Genomic DNA, 23381 nt, shown 5'->3' on the forward strand with positions numbered 1-23381 from the left:
GGCTCAGGGTCAAATAGAAGAAAACAAAATTCAGGGGGTATGTTCACACAGTGCCTGTGTGAAGCAGGCAGTTAGGTATTGTTAAAATACATTAATCTTATTTTGATATCTGTGGAAAAAAATAAATAAAATGCTGTTCTTGTGCTATAATACTACACTGAATTTCACTCTAGAGATGGATCTCCACTGGAAGGAAAGACCCTTAAATGAAGTTATTCTGAGGCAGAACCAGGCATTACAGTTCACCCCAGCACAGCAGGCAGGACAAAGGCCTGCACACCACAGCAGCTACATTACATGGTGCCCCAGTGTCAGCCCAGCATATTTTATATTCAACTGCCTGAACAAAATCTTGTTTTCCATGTCTTCAAATGCCAACTTCACAGTCAGGTTATCAGTACCACGACACCACAGGCAGAATGCACCTCTTAACCCATATGCAGACACAGTTTCACAGCTTTCTAGCGAGGGAACAACTACAAGAATCCTGAACTATGGCAAACACTAAGGCAAGAACATTTATATTAAGAATTTATTTGCAATATACAAAAAGAATACATTCCTTCTATTAAATCAAGGCATAAGTTACTTTTAAACAAGAGCTACATTTTTTATTCCATTCACAGATTAGATCATCTTTTCTTCTTGAGAATGTTGTTGTTCACAGTACTCCTGAATTCCTGCAAAGACATGGAAAATGTAATATAAATGGTATTTCAGTTGCACATCAGGAGTCTGCTGTTGCTGCATCACTGTATCCCCTGTTGGTACAAATATCTCAAGCTGGACCTTTATCAGGGTGAAAATGGCCTCAGGAATTTCCCAGCTGTCTGCATCTTGTAACAGCACATCACCAGCTCTTTAGGTGGTTTTTGAATGGGAGTTTTGTGCCTTTACAGTTAGAAGTGGAGGCATAATTAGCCAGCTGCATCCCATGGGTTATGGAGAGCACCCTCCACAGGCCTGCTTGAGAACCTCAGAACTCTTCTGTGAGAGGAAGGGCACACACATCTCTGCAAATGAATGACTGAACCAAACACGGAAGCCAGCTATCAAACACAATCTCCTCAGGGCTTTAAAAGCCTGTCACAACCAATGCCCAGAAGCAAACGTGGTATTTGCAGCTGTTACTTTCAGAATTGCTATGCACATTTCCTGTTTTATTATTTGTGGCAAAATAATCCTGTTTTACACCTTTATATATTGCAGCAGTGCTCGGAACCGAGAGTGCACAGTGATTCTCAGACTTACTTTGAATGATATTCCTGTAAGACAATGTAGCTGGAGAATCTGGTGCTTCGGACAGGAATGACTGGCCTCTGTCACAACTTCTTCCTTGAAGGACAGAGAAAAACACAAAAGCAAAGCAACAAGAAAAGATGAGCTTTTATTTTTTTTACCCTTTATCCCACTCCAGTGACACCCTTTCAAACAGCCACCTACATCTATTCCTTTTAGGAAGCCCTGATGTCAGTAACAGGACTACAACCACAGGTTACAGTTTTACAGAGGAACTGTGTTGGCAGAAACCTTCACTTGTTGTGTTCAGAGTACTGACCTGTTCCTTAATGTCATTAGTTCAGGTATTAATTGTAACAGCTGGTGGAAGAGGAATCAAGACACCTCACAACCCACAACAGAATTTGGGCAGAATTTGTTAAGCACTAGTTTTAATGCTTAACATCTACGAGGTATTATTCTTTGAAGTGGTTATGATTTTATTCAGCCTGCATTTCCAGGTGATTGCACCAAAGAGAAAGACATGTTGTATTTCAAATATGATTACAGAGCTGAAAAGATGCATCATCTAATCTTAACTGATTAAAGTTTCAGGTTAAGGAAATTACCAGAGCACTTCCCTCATTCACATCATGCTATGTCACAGTTCCAGTAACTTTAGATTCAAAAAAACCTTCTATCTAAAAGTGGATATTTACCTAAGAGACATCAGTGCCCACATCAGGCTTTTCCAGTAATAACATCAGTACAGGAGGAACAACTTGTTTTAGGTGCAGTGCAATAAATAACTTTACCTATCTGTGGATCCAGAGGCACTTTACCCAGGAGGGAAACATTCAAATTCTGGCACATCTTCTCTGCACCACCAGTAGTTGGGGGAAAGATCTGAGATTCTTTCTGGGACAACAGGAAAACCAGAGTTAAAAATACTGCAATTCTGAGAACAAGGCATTTTTTGAGCAATGTTTTATACACAGTGCCATGGTAAAAATGCTGTAACACCCAGACAGCCTTACCTTACACTTTGGACACACAAAGCCACTCATGTTTTCCACAACACCTATGATGGGCAGTTTCACCTTGTGGCAGAAGTTGATCTCCTTCCGAACATCCTGAAGCGAGATTTCCTGCAAATATTAGCAAAGGCTCATATTTCAGTTGTCATGTTTTCATGTTGAATCCATTCAGTTACCTCCTTAGAGCTATTTTAAGGAGAGTTTATGATGAATTATTACTGCTGTCTTAATATTTTGAGGAACAGAAATCTGTGCTACGTGCTCTAGCAACAATTCTGAGGAGCAACAGAGCAGGTCCAACAGTTCCAGCCTACTGGATGTGGTTCTGTTTCAAAATCTGACCCTATCAAGATTCACCCACATTTATCTCCTATGTTCACCTCATACTTTCAGTTCTTTTAAGGCAACTTTTTCACGTTTTCAGTTTACAGAAGGAGCCTTGTCCACAGAGCAAGGACAAGAACCACCAGGCTTACACTTGTTACGCCTTCCAAAATAAATTTGAAATATCTTGTCCTCAGGTTTTTTGCATATATGCTTGCCCTCACTCATTCTCCTGTTCTCTTTTCCTTCCCTCACCACCTCTCCAGTATCACTCTCACCACTTCCACTTCCTTTACGTGTTATCCTTCCAGCTGCTGTGGAAATACTACACGTCTTTTGCTCCTGTTCCTCTCCAAACCAGGCACTAAAACCTCTGTCTGAACTGGACATATTCTGAGTTTCAGCTTGCCAGGGGCTGATTTCTCTTTTAAAAATGCACATGACAAAACTGCCTACTGGAGGTGACAGGCTACTTCACAGGTGTCAAACAGTGCACAGCTTATCACTTAAAAACTAAACTTCTTACTGACATTCTTCAGAGCATTAAGCCATTGGTGAGTAAATTACAGATCCACAAGGATGTGAATTTTGAAGAAGGAAGTGAAACACTGCATTTCCTTTCACCACACAGATCACAACAGCTTTTAATTGTGAACTGCCCTGTGGTTTAGTGACTCGGTGGGATGCCCAGCTCCACTGAGACACCCACCCAACCCACACGCCAGCACAACACAACAAAGTCAGTCCTCTGAGATTCCGTACCCTCAGGTTTCTCTGAAGTTCAACAGCCTCTAACCCCAGGACTGCCTTTAACTTGTGAGTTGCTTCTCCATGGAAATTCATGCCCCATACCTGCGGGGTGGTGACTATGACAGCCCCATCGATGTGGGTGGCACTGAGGTACTGCACGATGGACAGGTGCTCGTCCGACGTCCCCGGCGGTGTGTCCACGATCAGGTAATCGACCTCCCCCCAGTCCACGTCACGGAGGAACTGCTTGATCAGCCCTAAAAGGAAGGATAAGAATGTGAAAAAAGAGGAAAAAAAGGATCTCCCCATATTTCAGATTTTAGGGAGTACTTCTACTCCTGCAGCCCAGGCAGAAGATTCTTCTGACTAGTCCGCTTCAGGACAAAAACATGTATTTTGACAAAGCTTAAAAAAATATAAACAAAAAGACATCATCTGACCTTTAACTTCACCAAATGAGCATGTTCAACGAAAGAAATAATAAACCCTTCACTCCTTTTTTCCTTATAGCTTATACTATATTTACGTTATTAAAAAAGGTCATGGTATTTACATAATTGAAATCTTTTAAGTACATGAATCATTGTTGATACACTTGATACACACCATTTTTTTTTGGTCCTCTCCAGATGACTGCATCATCAGGGCTGCTAAGCAAGAACCCCACTGACATGACACCTAAGTTTTCTTCAACATACTGAAAGAGAAGTAGAGAAACAGAGCAGTGAAGAAAGAGTAAAGAAACCAACTCTGAAGCCCTATTTTATAGAAAAAGCAGCTGGAGGAGAAGACATTAATAAAATAAAGGCAGAGAACCTTATCTTCTATCACAGGGCATTAAAAGCTACACTCAAACTGAAAAAATGCAGCTGTTACAGCAGTTTATGGAACCACTGGAGACAACAAAAGGATAAAAACAGCTTTCCCTCTCAGCCCAAGCTGCCCTTTTAAGAGCACACTACAAGCTACCTCTTGCAAAACTCTCCCTGCATTTTGCAAAGATTAATGAGGTTTTCCTTGTGTGCAAGGTACTTCTTGGCTGTCACAGAAAAAGTGACACACTACACAGCTGATTGATACTCCAAATAACAAAACTGAGGAACTTATATTTATATTTATTGCCTGCAGTGGGGAAATCAGTAAACAAGAGATACAGTATTACTATAATTAACAAAAGAAATTTAACACTCTGAACCTATAGAGTGTACATCCAGATTCTATAGTACCTGTAAATATATTCTATAGCATTCTCTGTATGTTCTGTAGAATCTGGATAAATATGAAATCTGGATATAAAATCTGGAAACACAGAATCTATAGATTCTATATCCTGTATATGTATCTTGTATATCTTCTATATCTTGTATATTCTATATCTTGTATCTATAGAAGCTGAATATTTACGTAATTAGAAAAAGAACTAACAGAAGTGCCTCCTGCTTCTCCCTCACTCATTTTTGAACACAGAACACAGTGCCCAACCCAAACAAACCCAATAAACTTTCTGAAACAGCTGCACCAACTCACCACTGGAGACCATCCAGATCCACTCTGATGAACCTGAAAATTGAAGTGAAACATAAAGTTATAAGAGAAATAAATACAGATGTTACACAAAACATGAACATAAGTCAAACCTGGGTAACAGCTTTCCTGCCTGCAGGGACAATCCTGCTTTATTGGGGTGGTTGAGGTAAAAACTGCAGGAGCACCAGATCTCCATCAGTAAGTGAACAATAACTGTTCAACCCTTATGCAAGTTTACCCATGACTTTGTATATTTATATAAAATACTCGAGGGCTGATAAGGCCCATCATGATAATATTACTCAGGTTTTAAGCTATCACGAGTATGTGGACACTGCGCAATGAAAGCCGTTTTGCAGAACTGCTCATCCTGAAGGCAAATGGCTCTTTTACAAAATAAATTATGCTGAACTCCTCCATCTCACCTTATTTCCCTACCCACTGCCACTTTCCAATAAAAAATCCTTTACGAGCTTTCAGCCTACAGAGCCCAAGGACATTACTGAAACAATGAGCAGAAATCCTTTAAGCAACACGTTGGAGCATTCACTCACCTGTTCTCCTTCCAGACCCATTATTTTAGGGATCGATGGCCCACAGATATCGATGTCCAGCAGAGCAACCTGGAAAACAAACCGGCCAACGCGCCCCACTGGAAACAAGGCGGCACAGGGCCGTGCCCCAGGGCGAACTCACGCAGCGAGAACACCCTAGCGGGGTTCATGCACGAAGGCCAAGCCCTAACGAGCGGGGCACACGGCCGGTGCCCTCCCGCCAGCCCCGGGCCCCACCTGCTTTGTGCTCGCGGCCGCCAGCACCGTGCGCAAGGGCGGCGCCTGAAGGTGCTCTTGCCCACGCCGCCCTTGCCGACAGCACCAAGCACCGTGTGCCGCACGCGCCCGCAGCCGCGCCCGGGCAGCTCCGCGCCTCGGCTGGGGGCGATACCGGGCGTCAGAGCGGCCCCCGCACGGCCCGGACTCCGACAGGGGCCCCTCGGACCGCCCCGGAGCCCCCTCACGGCCCCCCCAGAGGCGCGACGCGCCCAAAACGCCCTACGGCCCCGACACTCACCCGGTCGCGGCCCGGCGCGGCCCGGCCGCGCACAGCCCCTGGTGGGGCAATCCCTGCAGGCGGCCGCGCTGCCCGCCTGGGCGCTTGCCGGTACCCGGCAACATCTGCAAGGCACAGCGAGGGCTGTGGCGGCGGGTTGTGGCGACGGGGGGCCCGTCCCGGCCCGAGCCGTTCTCCCTCGCCCGGGCCGCTCACGCCTCGGCCGCGCCGCGCCCAGCCGCGTCCGCCAGAACAGCGCGTCACCTCCGCCCGCGGGCCGGGGCCGGCCCGGGGCGGGGCCTCCGCCGCGGGCCGCGTCCGCCAAGGGGGGCGCTGCGGCGCCGCGGTGAGACCTCGGGGGGAACCCGGTGACACCTCGGGGGGGACTGGTACATCTCCTGAAGGGGACCCGGTACACCATCGGGGGGGATTCTGGTGAATCCTGAGGGGACCCGGTGGACACCGCCGGGACCTCTGCTGACACTCCCGGAGGAATCCACTGACCCCACCGGGGGACTTCGGTGACACCCCTGGGGGCTCCGCTCCGGGGGGCTCTGGTGACACCGCCGGAGGGATCCACTGACACCCTCTTCAGCCTCAGTGACATCCCTGGAGGGCTTCACTGACACCCCCGGGGACTCTGCTCCGGGGGGCTCCGGTGACACCCCCGAGCAGCCCCGTCCGGGCTCACCGCGCCGGGGTCCGGCTCATGTCGCCGGTACCGCAGCTACGGCAGGTCCAGCTCTGCCAGCAGCCACCGTGGAATTTCTCCTCTGGGACTGCGTTAGGCAGAACAAATGGAGCATTAATTGCACGGAGCCCTCCCGGTGCCGCAGCCCGGCTGGTCCGGGGTCCCGGGGCTGAGCACGGGGGCTCTGTGCCCGCACCACGATCGGCCGCTGGAAGCAGCCGTGCTCCAGCGCTGAGCCTGCTCAAAGCGCTGTACAGCTGCCAAGGACAGCGTGACACAGGAATGCACTTCACTGCTGTGTTTCACAAGTTTCATACCCAGGAAATTATGTATCATTCCAGTAAAATTGCGCTCTTGCGGTATTTCGTGTCAATTCTGAGTATATTAATTCTGTATCTTGCTGATAGACAATTTCCAATAATTTAATGGGTACATTCATTTGGAAGATTATTCTGCCTTAACTTGGCCAGTCAACTTCTGAGCAATCAGATAGTCACTGTGCTTGGTGAGTAAAAAAATAATGAAATAGATTAATAATAAATTAATTTTCCAAACCAAGGAAGTATGCACCAGCTTGTGATACAGGATGGCCCCTATTCCTGGTCACCTTATCCCAGTTCCTGCTCCCTGCCTGTCTCTCCCCTGGCTGCCTTAGCACAGCCTTGTCCTGTCTTCCACTTGTAACATCACAGCTTAAGAACTGAAGTAGTTGCCAGTGTTGGTGATAAGTCTTGGTGCTGCTTGGGCTGGCAGTGCACCTGGCAGAGAGTTGTGTGTGTAACCTGACTCACCCAGACAGACCTGTTGAGGATACCCCACCAACATCCACCAAAAGGCAATTCCTACCTCAAAATGCTTCCAATCTAGTCCAGCACTAAACCCACGTCCCATAAGAGGAAAAAAATGTTCTTACAAGATCTTTGACAACCTTTTCACCTTTCCTTCATTTTCCCACCACTGTTAAAGTTCTCATGTCACGATGTTCAGAATTCCAACCATAGGAGATGCAGCAAGAGCATGGGAACAGTTGGCACAGGAGTAAAGCTTTGGTGTCCAGAAAAATGCATCAAACAATGTGACCACTTTGCATTGGAAAAATGCACACAAAAACTGAATGATGGTCCACCTAGAAAACAAAAAAACGCACCAAACCAAAACAAAAAACAAACCTAGAAAAAAATCTGAAAATACATTTCATTAAGGTAATTGAGGAGCTTGGTCTGTTTTTTTGCTCATTAATAAATAGGCTATTACCCATTTCCCATTTCAAGTGTATTTACCCCAGGCAAATGCTCATCACCCCTGGATACTTGTACAGCTCCTGAACTTCCTGCTCTGTAATTTCCTTCTATGGGAAACTAATGAAAATGTTACGTGGAAGTGGAGCCAAATGCTTAAGCAAATTCAAATGTCTGTGGTGGGAGGAAAACTGGCCAGGAAGACATATCAGAAATTTATACTGTACCTTGCCCATGAAAAATTTGGCTCTGTGTAAGACCACAGCCCCGTATGGCACTTTAGGTCTGTGCTTCCTGTCAAACATATGGATTAGATTCACTGATGTCTGCAGGACTTTTCACATATTAAACTGAGGTATGTGTTCAAATATCTTTCTTTTGGGGCCAACTGTTTATTTCCTGTTCCCAAAGTTATAGAGAACATTCCCCACAAAAAGGACCAAAAAGGGGAAAGTGAATCTCTTCCTTAGCACCCCTCTTGCTCTGAGCCAGCAAGGGCTCCTTGTGCAGGGCTCTCTGGGTGAACACCAGGCCTTGGAGTGCTCAAGCCAGGCTGAGCTCAGCCCAGGGCTCTGCCAGCACTCTTGCAATCTCATGCTCAGCAATAACTTTACCCTCCTTGGCAGCTGCTGAGAATTAGTTCCATCAGTTATTGCAGGAGGAGGGTTTTTTTGTGTGTGTGAGCATTTGCAGTATCAATCTTACCCTGTTTACACACCCTTGTGTGTGGCTCCACTGCTTGTCCCTCACTGCCCTATAGTTTATTTATGTAGGTTTTAAACATCATGAGAAGATAAATTTAACTGACAGTGACCATTTCTTTAAAATTATCTCTCCTTTTTTTTCGCTGGGTAAGGTCCTGCAGCTTTCTGAGACAAGATACGCTGTAACGCAGTGTGTGTATATATATATCAACAGAGATGTACAGCATGCCCTGGAGATGGATTTTTCTGACAAAAACTCAACCTATTTTATTATTAACCTGAGGAACACATTGGACAGCATCAACTTTTACCATGGAGTGGAAAAAGCAGCAGATATGTGAGTACTAGTGGCTGCTGCAGCCTTCACTGTGCGTACTCCCTGTTGTAAGCAAGAGCCTGATTCAGCCCAGGCCTTATCTTTGAGAAGTGATATAGAAAGAAGTGGCTTCTCTCTCCTCAGGGCCCTGTTTTTCCCTGGTGTGAGACCCTCCATCATCATCCTGGGTCCTGGTTACAGCTCTGCTGCAGTTGGCTCCTTGCCCTCAAACTCCACTGTGCAGGGTCCCCCCTTGTTTTGATTTACACTGTTCTGTGGCTTTCAGGTTTCAAAACCACATCAAACCAAATAAAAATTCAGCTGAGGTGTGCAGGTAAGTGCAGCAAACAGCACATAAATGTTCACCAAGAGCTTGGGTTGTTGTGAAATTAGTCCATTTGGCACAGCTTTAGTGCTACAGACTGAAAGAAAATTACTGAACTAAAATGTCCCAATTGTAGGCAGTTTTCAAATTGTTTATTAGCAGTGTCCTCATCAAGCCCTGCATCCAATCCAAGTGCCATAGCAGCAGCAGAGCATCTTGCAATAGAGGGCAGTGTTTTTGTGCTAATGACTTGTTAGTTCCTTTATCATTAACATAGCAGTGCTTGAATGGTGAATGTACTTCACAATCTCAAATGATAACGACTCTGTCTTGTTGGAAGGAGAAAAAAAAAATCAGTATTATTTGTTTACTTATGCTCTGCTTTTCATTAAAAGATCACCTCATTCACTACTGAAACGAGGGCATATCCAAAGGAAACTTGGCAGGCATTCTGCTGACTCCAGTAACACTACCTACTTTTAGGATTAGCAATGAATAAAATTATTCTTGTCAGCTCTAGTAAAAAGCAGATTCATGTGGATAAGTTTTGCAGCCCTTTTCCTTTCTCACCATCCATTATCCAAAGAAACTACATTCTTCACTAATGTTTTCCTGAAACCACTTGGCAGCCCAAGACATACCTGCAGCACTCAGGAGCAGAGCAGGTGTTTTCTGCCTCCATAGACCCAGATGGATAAATTACAACCTGAAAAAGCAATGTTAAAGAACAGATTAAGTACTAAGTATTTCAGATAGTCAAGATGGAAACCTACTTGGAAATTTAATTTTCTGATGAGAAGATGAATATAATCCATCAGATCGTAGAGCAGGAAAAAATCCCAAAGCAAATATCCTGCAGAAAATACACCAAGATTGTCTGGATCAGTAGCTGTAAGCACAGCCAGCTCAGGTTCTGTAGACTGACTTATGTACTTTCGTATCAGGTTGGTTGCCTGAAACTTTTCAGGGCAGCTGCCTAAATAAGTGTGCAGCACTAAGGAATTCCAAATCATTTAGGAAGATCAGTACTTCAGTTTGGAGACAGAGGAACACCCTATGAAAAACTGAAGAAAGGCTACTGAGACAACAAGCACTGACAAAACCAAAATTACCCTTTTCTTTTTGCATCCCTTAATATTTACTCCCAGGGTTCAATTAAAATGTAGAGTAAATGTGAAAACCAAAATATAGTGATATATCCTTGCAGAGTTTAGCATACAGGTAAAATTTTTAGAAAAAAAGTTTTATGTTGGGAAAGAAGTTTAAATGCAGACAGAAGTTTGTCTACTTTCCATAGAACACACTAAATACTTAGGTGAAGAGAGGAGTGATCTAGCAGGCTAAGCAAAGCATTAAAGAAAGTGGTGAATTTAACTCCAAAGACAGTAGTTTACACTGCAGCAGCAGTTTTGAAGCCAGAGGCTTAGGCTGCAAGTTATGTTAAATTCCTTACAAGTGTTTCAGTTCCTGCAACAAGTTCCTGGGCTAAATTCAGTGGAATCAATATCAGGTGCTCTCAACATGCAGGGGCCAACTCTGTCCTGCCCTGAAAGGATGCAGAGGCTGGACTGGAGTGCACATTTGAGGAGATGTGGAATCATTTATCCAGGATTAACTTAGCCTTTAATAATCATGTTGCTGAAGTATCTGATGCAAAGAACAAACTCCAAGCACAACTGGCCAAGGTAAGATTCACTAAGAGTTGGCAGCTGCATATTATTATACCCAAAAGGCATAGAAATGTTCTCTGGAGTTTCCATCCACCCTGAATAAGCACCTCCTCAAAGGATAGACCTGTATTACCTTTTCTGGAGCTGCACGTGACTCACACATGGCCTGAGAAGAGTTTGCTCACAGGCAGATGACAAAGTTTCACAGGAAACCTTAATCACATACTGATTATGTTCATTTGCAACTTACATGTTTAAACTGAGGAAAGACATCTTAGATAGTATGTTTTTGATGTTACATTAATTGGTGATACTCCCTGTCCATGTTCTGATACAGAAATAGTACACTAAATTTTATTTTATTTTTAAACAGTGAATGAACTTTGGAAAGTGTGCAAATAAAAAGGCCCACAAAACAGCCAGGGCATATCCTGTTTTATGTCTTATGTTTTAGAAGGTATATGTTTTAGAGGAAGAAGATGATTAAGTTTTTGCACTTTTATTTTGAAGCAGCCAGGGGAGAGCCCTAAATTAACTAAAATGTAGAAGTATTTACATACAGAATGTCATTAGTCTGTCCTTGACACCTAATTTCCAAGTTTTCCTTCCCTTTTCATAAACACATTTCCATATCTTTGGCCTGAATGTTGGCCTGGTTCTGGACAGAAACAATCTCTTATTTCCAAGTGGGTCACAGTAAACTTTTCAAACATTTGTTCTGCCTTTGTCTTCCTATTATACAAGGCAGAAATGGCTCAGAAGAAGACAGACCTGTATCAGTCTCTGTTTGTACTGCCTTTTCAGCAAGTTTTCACTAAGTCACAAATGTAAGTGTATTAGTTGAGTTTTGAAATATATATTCTGAAGTTGACCTGAAGGTTAACTTTGTACTGACAGATAAAATCTTGTTAAGCAGCAAGACTCACTGTGTTACTTCCATATGGCTTCAGTCAGAGTTCTACTGTAAGGTCTTTAAGTTCTTCCAGTAAGATTCTTTCTCTTATTGAGCAGGCTCACATTTACTCATTTTTTTTTCAATGCACATTTGGAAACAATAGAGTTTTCCTGCCATTCTACTTGTCATAAGTAGTTTAAGATGTTTTCAGTTTATTTTTAGGGACTCTTAGGAAAGTGCAAACTAACCAGCTAAATAAGTGTAAGCTCACAGCACAGCACTTAAATACATGTTTATTTGGGTTTTTCTTTCCTCCAATGCCTACAAAACATGAAAGATGTAGTTTTTTGTGTATTTTAAGTTGTATATGGTCTGGCCAACCACAGCACCTTATCCCTAAATTGGCCATCCATCTTAGTTTCTCATGGATTTACAGGTAAGAACATTTGCTTCACATTTTCCATTGGTATTTTCTACTGCTTTTAAGTGCCCTTTTATAAAATAACTTATGGCCTAAGGTAGCACAGGGTGCACATATGGGATCACAAAGTGCATTGTGAGATACTGACACATGAGCAGGGGTTTTGTCATGGAGTCCAGCTGACAGTGGGACATAACTGCTGACAACTGGATTATAATGGAAAAAACAAGAGTTATGTCCCTATGCTGTCACACCATTAAATAGCAATAATAAGCTACCTGGAGAAACTTGAGTATTCGTACAAGGAATAATTAATTTGTGTGGTATACATGGATAAAAAAGTCAAAGAAGATTGAATTCTGTGAACTAATGCTGCTGTTTCTGCTGAGTTACCAGCTAGCACACACATAGCAGAGATACTTTACTCATCACAAACTCCATAGTAATGTAGTTACATCAGGATAACGAAATGCTGGAGGGGAAGCAAACAGCATGTGCTGGTGAGGAGGAATTCAGGCTGGTCAGCACTGGCAAAGGAAAGGAAAATACAAGAGGTTCACTGAGCAAAAACACTGCTGGTTAAGCTCTGGGTGAAGTTATATGGTAGAAGTGCTGTTAATTCTCACTCCTGACCTCAGAGGAACCAGAGGAAGGAGAAGGCAAGGGAGGGCAGAAGTGAGTATGGATGAGTGTCCATCTAACAGGTATCAATCAGTAAGCCTTTCTTCTTTCTCCAGTCTGTAATAATTAGAGAAAAAAACATTGCTGGGTTATGCTTTAATACAGCAGCCATTGGCTTAATTCTTAAATCCTACCAGAAATCTGTTCTTCCACTGGGGTGTGATTATAGTCAATGCAGCTACTACAGCTCCTGTTCCCTTCTCATCTAATAGCAGTGAGAAAATGGGTGCCACAATTTTGGGGTTTATGTTTAAAAAATATCAGTCTTTTGGTTTTGCACTGATTTCCTCAAGCAGTGAATGACACTCTCCGAGACATCCTTCTTTCTGACAAACTATTTTCCTAGCTAAGCAGGGTAGCTCTCATAAAATGAGAGAAAAATGTCAGGAAAATTAACATAGAAATGATTTCCTATCTTGAAAGCAGGAAAAGCTGTTATTTTAATGAGGTCTGGAGCACATTTTGGAATGAAAAATACTTTTCTGATTTGTGAAACAGCAAAATCTTTTCCAGATCAAAACCCCAAAACAACATACAGGGAACCTCCTGCAACCATTTGTTTCTAAAAATCAGTACTCTTAAAGGGGAAAGAGTCAAAAACTACATGAAAGATTAAATAGTGGGAATATGGTGATGATCTAAAAATGACCTTATGTTGAAATGGCACGTTTTCTTCTGTTTATATCCCTGGCACATAGAAGCCTATGATTAATTTATCTTACTTGATTCTGGGCTTAATCTTGGTCATAATAATGTGAGTTCATCCAGAATTTGGACAGTGGAACACTGGAACTATGAGGTGCTGGAGGCAGAAGCCCAGAAGCCCCAGTGAGGTACTTGTCAAGGGTTGGATCACAAGCCAAAGGAGGTATGACAGCTCCACTGTATTTCATCACCACTGGGCTCACAGAGCTTGTGGTTATTTGGGGATGCAAATATTCTGAGGAGTCTAAATCCCAACATATGACTCTGGTCAGGCTCAGAGCTGCTTTAGGACCACATCTTTAGTCTGGTGAACAGAAAATACAGTGTAGGCAGCTCAGTGTAGAAGAGGGTGCCTCAAGAAACAGTCTGTGTCAAAAGACATTACGATAAATATGTTTTACATTTGGTGCAAAAAGACACAAATCTTTAGGAACAGAAGGAAAACCTCCAGTTGTGGTGCCTGCTCCCTTTAATACGTTTGTGTCTCTTTTCCATAAAGTGAATATTAACATAAATAGTTACCTTGGCTTCAGTCTCCTGGAAATAGCCAATAGGGCAGGGTGTTTATGTACATTAGCTCTGGGAATCAGTCAGACCAGACAGCAAGGGACATGTTTACATAGTCCAGTATTTACACCCTATCTAAACAGAAGATCATCCCTGCCAGCTCCAACACCTGCTCAGAAGTGTTCCTGTGCCTGGGGGCAGAGTGCCCACCCTCCCTGCAAGCCCTGCTGTTCCCCTGGGAGCACAGGGATCAGAAGGATGCTAGAAAAACAGGTACATGTTTAGTAAAGCCATGAAAAAGCAACCACCCACTCCAATAAACAAGTCACCGTGGTTTTGAATATTTCCACTCAATTCACTGGCAATGTGTGCTTTTAGAAACAGCTCCTGAAGAACCTACAGTCTTTTGTTTTAGTAAGTTACTGCCTCAGAGTCTACATCCTTCCCACATTATTTTTATTAAATTGATTTATAAATTTAAGGTAAAAAACTTTCTTGTCTTAGCAACTATTGAGTATGCTTATATGGTGCCTAGAAGAATTGCATACATTTTATATTTACACAACTTTCTTCTAATTCAAGGGAGAGCCTACTTAATTTTACAACTAACATTCAACAAAGTCAGGAAAACCTCAGTGGCAATAATAGCAGAAACTGCCTCCCAGCCTCAAACTTCTTATCTAAGGTCTGAAAGGAGCCCTCCTACGGCTTTTGCATAGGACATAACCTGTTCCTCCAAATGGGAATAAAGAAATACCAAAATTCCATGGGAGGTGCCCACGCAAGCAGCACAGAGAGGAGCAGCAGCGTCGGGAGCTGTGGGAGGACATGGTATAGGAGAGGGAATACTTTCCCTCTGGCACTTGTCCCACAGATCCTTTCATCTCAGACCTCAATCTATCCTCCCATAACTTTTTAAACATATTTTTGTTGATTTTGTTTTTTCCTCTTCCTCTTTTGGTGCTTTAAAATCTCGGTTATTTACAGTTTCTCATGCCCGTTCATGGTGCCCGTGAGTACAGTTAATCTCACAATCTAATATTAGAACTTGTTTGAGAGTAATGTTTTCGGGTGATTAGTGAAGGGTGACTCAGAAGTGGTTGGGAAGGTGTGTGCTGCTTGGTGGGGACAGCTAAAAATTTTCTGGAAAAACCTGTTTGAAGGAGGAAATGGTTATTTAGGAATAGACTTTTGCCTCCAAACCAAGGGAAATTACAGATATGAAGTTAAGGCAGTCATTTGAAGGCAAAACCAGATTTATCGCTCTCCTAAAATGGTTGCCTTATCTCACAGGGTCAAAAAGACTTGCACAGAGTCCATCAGAGTATGAACTATGGGCAAGTGGAGAAACAAGAACGTGTCTATGACATGACAGTAAAAACTGTCAGGTCCAAAATGATTTCAGATTGAAGATCTGGGTTATGCTTGTAATCCAAATATTGCAGGATAGCATAGTTTTACTTTGAAATAATGTGGCATATATAAAAAAATTAATTGTGAAATCAGTCATGAGGACACTATTCAGTTAAGTATAACTTGAACAAATGTTAACTTTTACACTATAATTTAGGCAAAATGTGGAAACATGGATGAAAAGGGTTTAGAAAAACTAACTGAGACGCAAAATATTAAAGAAGTTTACGAAATGAGGAGGCACAAGTATGTTCCTCCCACCACATTACTGCTGTTTAGCTGCTGCTTTTTGCATCCAGATAGCAAGTACTGAGGTAGTTTAACCTCAGAAACAACAAAGAAACAAGGTCAGGCTTCAGCATTTTAAAAATGCTTATGTTGTACCTAAGACTACCCTGAGTACATGATGAAACATGTGGCACTACTCTCGGTCCAGCTAATCCAGCCTACAGAAACCATGGCCTTGGTAAAATGAGTGGCAGGAGCAGTTTTGTCCACGCTCACAGGAATGCTGTGCACAAAACTTTACTCATGTCCTGGAAGGGGAAAGTTTCCGGATGTGCAGCTGCCGGTGCCCCACCAGGCTCTCCTAGGAACACGCTGCTCAGCATTTGTTGTTTTTGCTTCCTGCCTTTGGAGGTCATCCAGGAATGACGTGGGCTGGAGCAGCTCAGTCTGGTGATCCTCCCCACCAATCCCTTCATGTGCAGCACATTCTTTAAACCATTCCATCCAATGTGTGGCCGGAGTGAGTAATCGAAAACTGTTTGCACAAAGCTCCTGTGATGCACTGGAGGTGGTTCCCCTGAGGCCATTTTTCTTTGTATGGCTTAAATGCCAGTGATTTTTTTTGAAAAAAAATAAAAAAAAAATAAAAAAATTTGAGAACACACAAGGAACCTAAACCACATCCACTTACATGAAGCCCAGCAAGGCTTAAAGATGGATGTATAATTGCACATTTGAATTTTGAGTTCACAGGCAGGCTTAAACAATATTTTTTTTTTAGTGAATGAATGAATGAGGGGTTTGCTCAGTAGCACTAATCAGATGCCCTCCTTGTGTTTAATGTGCTTGCAGACATTTTCTTGCAGAAAACATTAGTTTCCTCCTCTTCTCAAATCATTAGAACAATTAGAAGTAATTCGTGGTAAGACAGCCTGCAACCTAATCCAATTCACCAAATAAATTAAAATAATAGAATCATACCATCACAGTACTAGCACAGTGACTGCATGACACACTCACTGTAACACTTGCACCTGTGTGAGCTGTGGCACTGCTCTGGCAGCTGGTTTCACTGTCATGCTTCACTGCCAACCAAGTGCTCTAGACTGCTTTAATTGTATTGTTTCTTTGACAGACTTGCCCCACAAAGTTGAATCACCATTTCCAACTGCTGCTTAAGAAAGTGTTACTACCAATAAAGACCAAAGTCTGAACCACAAAGGTCCTACCCAGGATCTGGACCAAGAGAAATCCTCTGCTCCACCAGAAGTAGAAAACGTAATCCACTCAATGCTTTCTGAAACTGAGACATGACTGTGCCCAGTCATGAACAGTGAACAGTGGGAGCAATGGATGGGACTGACAGGGTTGTAAACCTGTCCCCAAGTCACATCTGCTTCATCACCAGCACTGCCCAGGAGCTGGACTTCACCTTTGCCACCTCCAGATGAACACACAACATAAAACAATAAAGTTCTGACAACAGTGCAAGCTACTCAAAGTCTGCTTCTGAGCAGCAGAAGACCCAAATCCTTGGTGCTTTCAGGGAAAAGGAAGGATGTGGGCTTGATGCATAATGAAGATATTTAATGTCATTAAGTCTCTTTCTGTAACCAGTAAAACTGGAGACAAGATGTAAAATGATGTATCCAACACTGCACTCACCATAAGTAGTTCTGCTGCAAAACAAGTAGCTACCAAAGTGCACTGAATTACCTACATAAATATTTCCTCTAAATCACAGCTAGCCTACAGTGAGTATCTAATTAAGAAGGAACCACTGCAGAATTAAATTACAGGGGGAAATTTACTGCTCTTACCTTCACTTTCTTCCATATTGAGTTCCTTTCATAACAAACCAGATTTTTTTTCTCTTCAGTCTATAATCAGTAAAGGCTCCTTTTTTGGTGAAGATGCTCTCAAGCTGGCTAGGTCTTGAGAAACTACCTGTGAGGGCTCAGTTCAACGTGGAGAAGTGGCTTAAAATGTTCAGTCATGTTCACATGCTGCTGCTTTGGGGTCCAAAGTGATTCATCCCCTGCAAATCTGCTTTGCTGTAAGGGTTGAGCAGGTTTGGACAGTGTTAGCCAGGAGATCTTCCACATTGCTCCATGTACAGTGTCAACAAACCCTTAAGGATCTGGACTGGGATGCAGGTTCTTGGCATCCTTACCTCTTTGGGTTTTGTCCATAAACAACGTTTCAGCAGCAGGAACTATTTCAATTTTCAAACCACACACATCATCAGCAAATCTGATACAACTTAGTGTGTAGACAAGATCTAAATGGCACCATAATTTAAATCACATTATGTCATTTTTAGTGGTTGTTGAAATTCAAGTTGCATTGATTTTAGTAGACTGGCTGAGAAAATATGTTAGTTCAATTTGTCCTCTTCCACTCTAAAACTGTCTACAGGAAAAGCTTAAACAGATTTTCCACACTGAATCTGGATAAATGAGAGTAACATAATAATCATTTGGTTAGGAAATACAAACAATTTCCCTCTTCTTTCTTTTTGAAGACTGAACAAAACTTTTGCCTTGCAATCTCTCTCTCTTTTTTCCCATACACAAATTAAAACATACAAGAAGCACTAGAGGATTCTCAGGGATAATATGATTATATGATAACATGCACTGCAACTGAAAACTGTGCTATACTCATTCCATGGGTCTTTCCTTTTTGGTGATGTTTACTCCTTATCTTCCCCATGGACAGAAAATAGCTCTTTAAAGGAAGTTAGTCTTCCCTTTACAGCTCCCATGGAAGTTTTCAAAACTTTGAGAATTTAGTTTCAGTAGGGAAATATGATCTGTGTTCATATGTTCTTGCAGCAAATGTCCCCAAAATACTTGGAGTATGAAACAATTTCTAAGGGGACATACTTGATTTTGAATTTTTATAAGGCAAAAGGAACTAAGAATTGAATGAAGGTTTAAATGAAAATGATAGTTTATTGGAATTTACCTCTGCAAAATGTTCACAGATGAAGCAGCAGGTTTTTTTACTTAGAATAAAATTAGACAGTGAAGCAAAATGCAAAGAGATCCCTGTACAGTTATAAACACTGCCTCTATGAAAATGGCTTTATCACAAAAGCATGATTGTAATTGCCCCATTGCTATAATTCACTGCTTCTCTTCTGGTTGTCATAAACTTATATTCCAATTTGCCTATAAATTTCATAATTTTATAATATGAAAGAAATGGTGCATTTCTCAGTGGAAGTTGTTCACCTGTTTTCCAGGAACAACTTCATTAAATGCTTTCATGTGATGTATGACTGCAAGGCCTCCTCCTTCTGGCTCTCCTGAGAGATTTATGTCCTTTTAGAGAAATGGCAAGATCAAGCCAATGTTACACAAATCAATCTGATTGATGTGAGATTATAGTAAACTCCTCCCCTAAATTGACCAAAATTCCAGAATGGAAGCAGTTCCAACAGGAGTATTTAAAAGCAGGGGTGAGTTCTGACCTTATATGTGTGTGAGGTTTACACAAACATTCTGCTTTGTTCAGATGCTTCAGGAAATCTTCCAGACAGAAGCTACAATCATGTTACTGGAGAGATCCTAAAGACAAAGGAGAACCCACTGGAAGTGACTCAGACCTGACTGCAGGGAAGAATGAAATGACCCAATAATGGACTTTGCTGTGATGCATCTCAGTTTCAGTAAGGAAAGGCCAGACTGCTCCATCTCTTCCTTCATCAGCCACTGGAGAACAGGGAATTCAATGACAGTGTGAATCAGTCTGATGAGATTAGTGTTGCATTCACCACATTGAGATTCAATTCTGGGACAAAAAAAAGTAAAATCCAAGCAGCTGCACTGAAATAATGGGCCGAAACATCAACATGAGTAGTTGCCTTTAGAACTCCAATGTGTGTAGTTATCTTTAGAATCCCTCTGCCAGGACAGTTAGGAGTTCAATTGCTTGTTGGTGGTTGATTTCTTTTGGGATTCAGTTAGGACTTAGGAACTAATTTTAATTCCATCCTACAGGAAACAAGACTTCACTTTGGGAGATACCTATTTTAGGAACATCTGAGACAAAAGTCTGTCTTATGACGCAAAAAAACCCTATCTGATCATCAGGCTCCTTAAAAAGTTAATTGCAAACAGGAATGAGGCAGCATGTCTTACTGGCTCAACTAATTTCCAACTATATGATGGCTCCAGTACAGTCTTGGTACAGATTAGCTCATTTGGCATATATTTTGGCTATAAAGTGGGGAGGCTTTGCTGGCATCAGCTTGGTGGTCCCTGTGCTGTGATCCCTTGTGTCTTTCTGGATAGATGGGAAGATGTCTGAGATATGAGTCAGCCTTCCCTAATGACTGAAGGGTCTTCTGAATTTTAATCGCATTTATCTCCTTCCAACCCAGTCAGAACATGTCAGTGTTCCAAAAGAACACTGTCAAGTACATCTTCTTTAAAATACTGTTGTCAAATTGTTCTGTGGGGGTTTACCCAAGAAATTCTTCTCACAGCTGGAGTGAATTTCACAGTCTAGTAAAAGAATTTTGCATATTTTAATGAAAAGTAGAAAATTATTCCCTTTTCATTTTTGTCTCTAGCAAAACCCTACTATACACAACAGCTTCACATACAATGAGATTAATGAAGTACATAATGATTCAACTGAGTATATTATTTTTACTAAACTGTTTTATCAGCTCAAAAAGCTTCTATTCAAACAAGGAAGTGGCAATAAATCATAGTTTATTGTACTGGCATCTTTTCACTTTTTCTAACTCCTTAAACCATAAATGTAGAATGTAATGTATCTCTTTTTTTTAGCCTCATACCTCCTTAATAGGATCCTGACATTTCCTTTGGCGCATCCATATTTCTCCAACTTCATGCTCTGCTCTCCATGTCTATTCTGTCACAAAATATTGATTTGGATCCAAATTCTTTTATACCCAATTGGATAGATTTATTCACGTGGCTTTTCATATCACATAAATCAGGCCTGTTCCAGACACAGGAGTTCAGCTGCAAGAAACCAGAAGAAGCTTCTGATTACACTGTAGCATTCACTTAGCAGCCACATTTATTATGGGAGCAGATAATTTGTCACTTCTGTTACTGCCACACCATCAATTAGGCAGGCATGTAAGACAGTATAATAATTTTATTAAAATCCCCCAACAAATTGAACAAAGCAAGATGGCCTTAAATATTAATACACAACTTTCAGGCTCACTCTGAGTTTTGTGCTCTACATCCTCCCCGAAGATCTCTCCCACAAAACTGCAGCATTAGGATTGATATCAGTCCTGTCAGCAGGATTGCAGGCATCCAAGGTACAAAACATGTTTCATTTAGCATCAAAAATGCAGACTGTCACATTATCCCTTTTTCTTCCCACAACTACCAGTCATGCTGTTGATGTTCCAAAGGGTCCTGTCTAAAAACAATTTGGAAGCTTCACTTGAAGTCTCTCGAACACCAGAATGTCTTTGAATTTTTCTTCAATTAGAGTGAAAGGACATTCCCATGACATACTTAAAGCCCAGAAGTACACAGGGGCTCTGAATCAAGCTAACTCCTGGTAGCTCTGAAGTGAGAGCTTCATGGACTGTCACACAGATATTCAGAAGTATTTTAGGCTTAACATACATGCAAGTTTTCTGTCAGTCTAATATGATTTCTACTATTTTAACCCAAATGTTTTTACAAGTACAATGTTTACTAGATGTAGTTATCTTAACAGATAATTAGCATATCCTGTTCTCCTTCCTCCAATGCATATAAATTTTACTCTACCACAGCTCCCTAATCCAGACCAAGTTATGTTGGACACTGCGGCTGATTAAAATTATTAAATGGTTTGTTCATCAGAACTGCAATTAGAAACAGAAATTCTGACAGGGATTTTGAAATTTGGACAGTTTTTTTCCAGCACAGTTTTGCTTGAGCTCATGTCTCAAATAAAATGCATTTTCTTACAGAAAAAATCCTATCTGAGAAAGTAAAACCATTTGCTACTTCACTTTTAAAAGATTTTTTTGCTTTTAAATAATTTAAGTGTATTTCTCTCATCTGGTTTAAAGGAAGAAGAATTCAGCCCAATAGCTCAGCTGCAATAGAGAAAGAAAACATCAAATGAACCACTTCTTTGTAACATGTAAATGTTATCTGAGTTGCTGTTTATTTAAAAGGAAGTGCTGATGTTGGCATTTGTTCTCTGTGTGTGCTGCCAACTTTGTAGTTGGAGGGATTAGACAGAAAACAAATTAATAAAGTCTAGTTTTTCTGTGCTTAAAAAATTGGGACTATCCTAAGATGAGTTAAATAGTCTCTGGAAAAATCAATCTTTCTTATAGCCCATAGTGCATGGAGCAGTTTACCAGCTCAGTGACTACACAAGATTTGCCTCATGTCCATTGACAAGCCATGAGAAGCAGCGTGGCCAATATCAGCTCACAGAACATCTTGATTTCAGAGCCCCACATTCAGTGGTTGTTCTGGCAAAGTGGTTCTGATTAATGTGCTTCTGTGCCAAATCTGGACCATTTAGCACATCCTGCCTTACCAGTCTAAGCTATCATGAACTACCCCAACACTCTCTAGTAACATCCATCCCAAATGGATTCTACAGGACCATATTCAAGTGTTCAACACAGTCATGATGCTCCCAGAGAGGCTGCACAAACGAGAGGCTGCAAGTGAATACAGCAATTAGATATATCAGAGGGGCTTAATCCACTGTTGAAGGTCAACACAAGCAAGAAGGCATCACTTCTTACAGGTGCTCTGCAAGTTAGTTTGGCAAATAGGTTTCATACTGATTCAGTCCAAGACAGCTGTACAAATCCTGCCTGAAAGTGTGACCTGTCCACTTTAAAAACAGGAATGGGGTGAGGGACAGCTGAAGTTATGAGAGCAACCTGTCTCCTTCTCTTTTTAAGGGCCACTGAAGTTTCCACTATAGATAACATCATACAGGCCTTCAAGTGATGCCTGCAAGAAGTACATGACACTCTGCAGATACTGATCCTCCACAAATCAGTGCCAGAAGACAACATTTCTGTGAAGGCAAACTCCCTCTTCATTGACAAGAAGTGTACAGGAACATGATGTTCTTAAAGTGCTCTGAAATTGTCCTTCAGTCTGTAATCAAGACTGTTCAGGTTTCCAGTTCTCAGTGGGGCACTACCTCGTGGGATGGACAGGAGAAGGATTGCATAGGCTTTGAGATCTGACTTTTCTGGATGACAGTTGAAACATATTAACAGTGCAGTAATCCTGGTAAAGGATTAGAGGAAGAACTAATGGTAAGGCAGCACAGCTGTTTTGGACAAAACGGAATAATAAAGTTCTACTGTTAGTTGTATTTCTTCCTGGATTTACTCACACTAATTTACAGAGTAAGCAGCAAACTACAGTTCCAATAACTGAGCTGTTCCCTACCACCTCAGGGTCCTCTCTACAGGGCAGCTCTAGGAACACACAAAACGCATTTTACACTGAACAGAAGCCAAATCCGAAACAATGCTAGATCTGAAAGGCTCCTAAATAAATTGGCTCTGTTCCTTCCCCTTTGTTTTGTGTGGGTGGTGGCCTAATGTAGCTACCAACACAAGTACCCTTGCAGAGCACACCCGCCAGGGCTGTCACGGTGGGTTGTGGCCCAGACATCCCCCACACAGCTTCTCTCCTTTAGGTAA

The 23381-nt window shown here is 42.0% G+C and overlaps 2 protein-coding genes across 2 annotated transcripts; one reads left to right on the forward strand and one right to left on the reverse strand.

The window, feature by feature from the left end:
- Window positions 1–518: 518 nt before the first annotated feature.
- On the reverse strand, window positions 519–6150 carry NUBP1 (nucleotide binding protein 1). The gene is made up of 10 exons (XM_029957919.1): window positions 5928–6150; window positions 5648–5788; window positions 5411–5479; window positions 4857–4889; window positions 3936–4026; window positions 3432–3586; window positions 2256–2366; window positions 2034–2136; window positions 1252–1335; window positions 519–680 (listed from the first exon to the last, which is right to left on the reverse strand). Exons 3-10 carry the CDS (start codon window positions 5429–5431, stop codon window positions 628–630), a joined length of 651 nt encoding a protein of 216 aa, XP_029813779.1. The 5' UTR covers window positions 5432–5479; window positions 5648–5788; window positions 5928–6150; the 3' UTR covers window positions 519–627.
- Window positions 6151–6615: 465 nt separating this feature from the next.
- TEKT5 (tektin 5) lies at window positions 6616–22791 on the forward strand. Its single transcript, XM_018067660.3, is given in 6 exon segments — window positions 6616–6956; window positions 8715–8876; window positions 10637–10865; window positions 19223–19274; window positions 19277–19376; window positions 22623–22791. Coding segments are annotated over 6 exon segments (1053 nt in total).
- The last annotated feature ends 590 nt before the right edge of the window (window positions 22792–23381 follow it).

Source organism: Manacus vitellinus, unplaced genomic scaffold (assembly GCF_001715985.3).
Source record: "Manacus vitellinus isolate BGI_N305 unplaced genomic scaffold, ASM171598v3 scaffold_12_pilon, whole genome shotgun sequence".
Classification (NCBI taxonomy): Eukaryota; Metazoa; Chordata; class Aves; order Passeriformes; family Pipridae; genus Manacus; species Manacus vitellinus.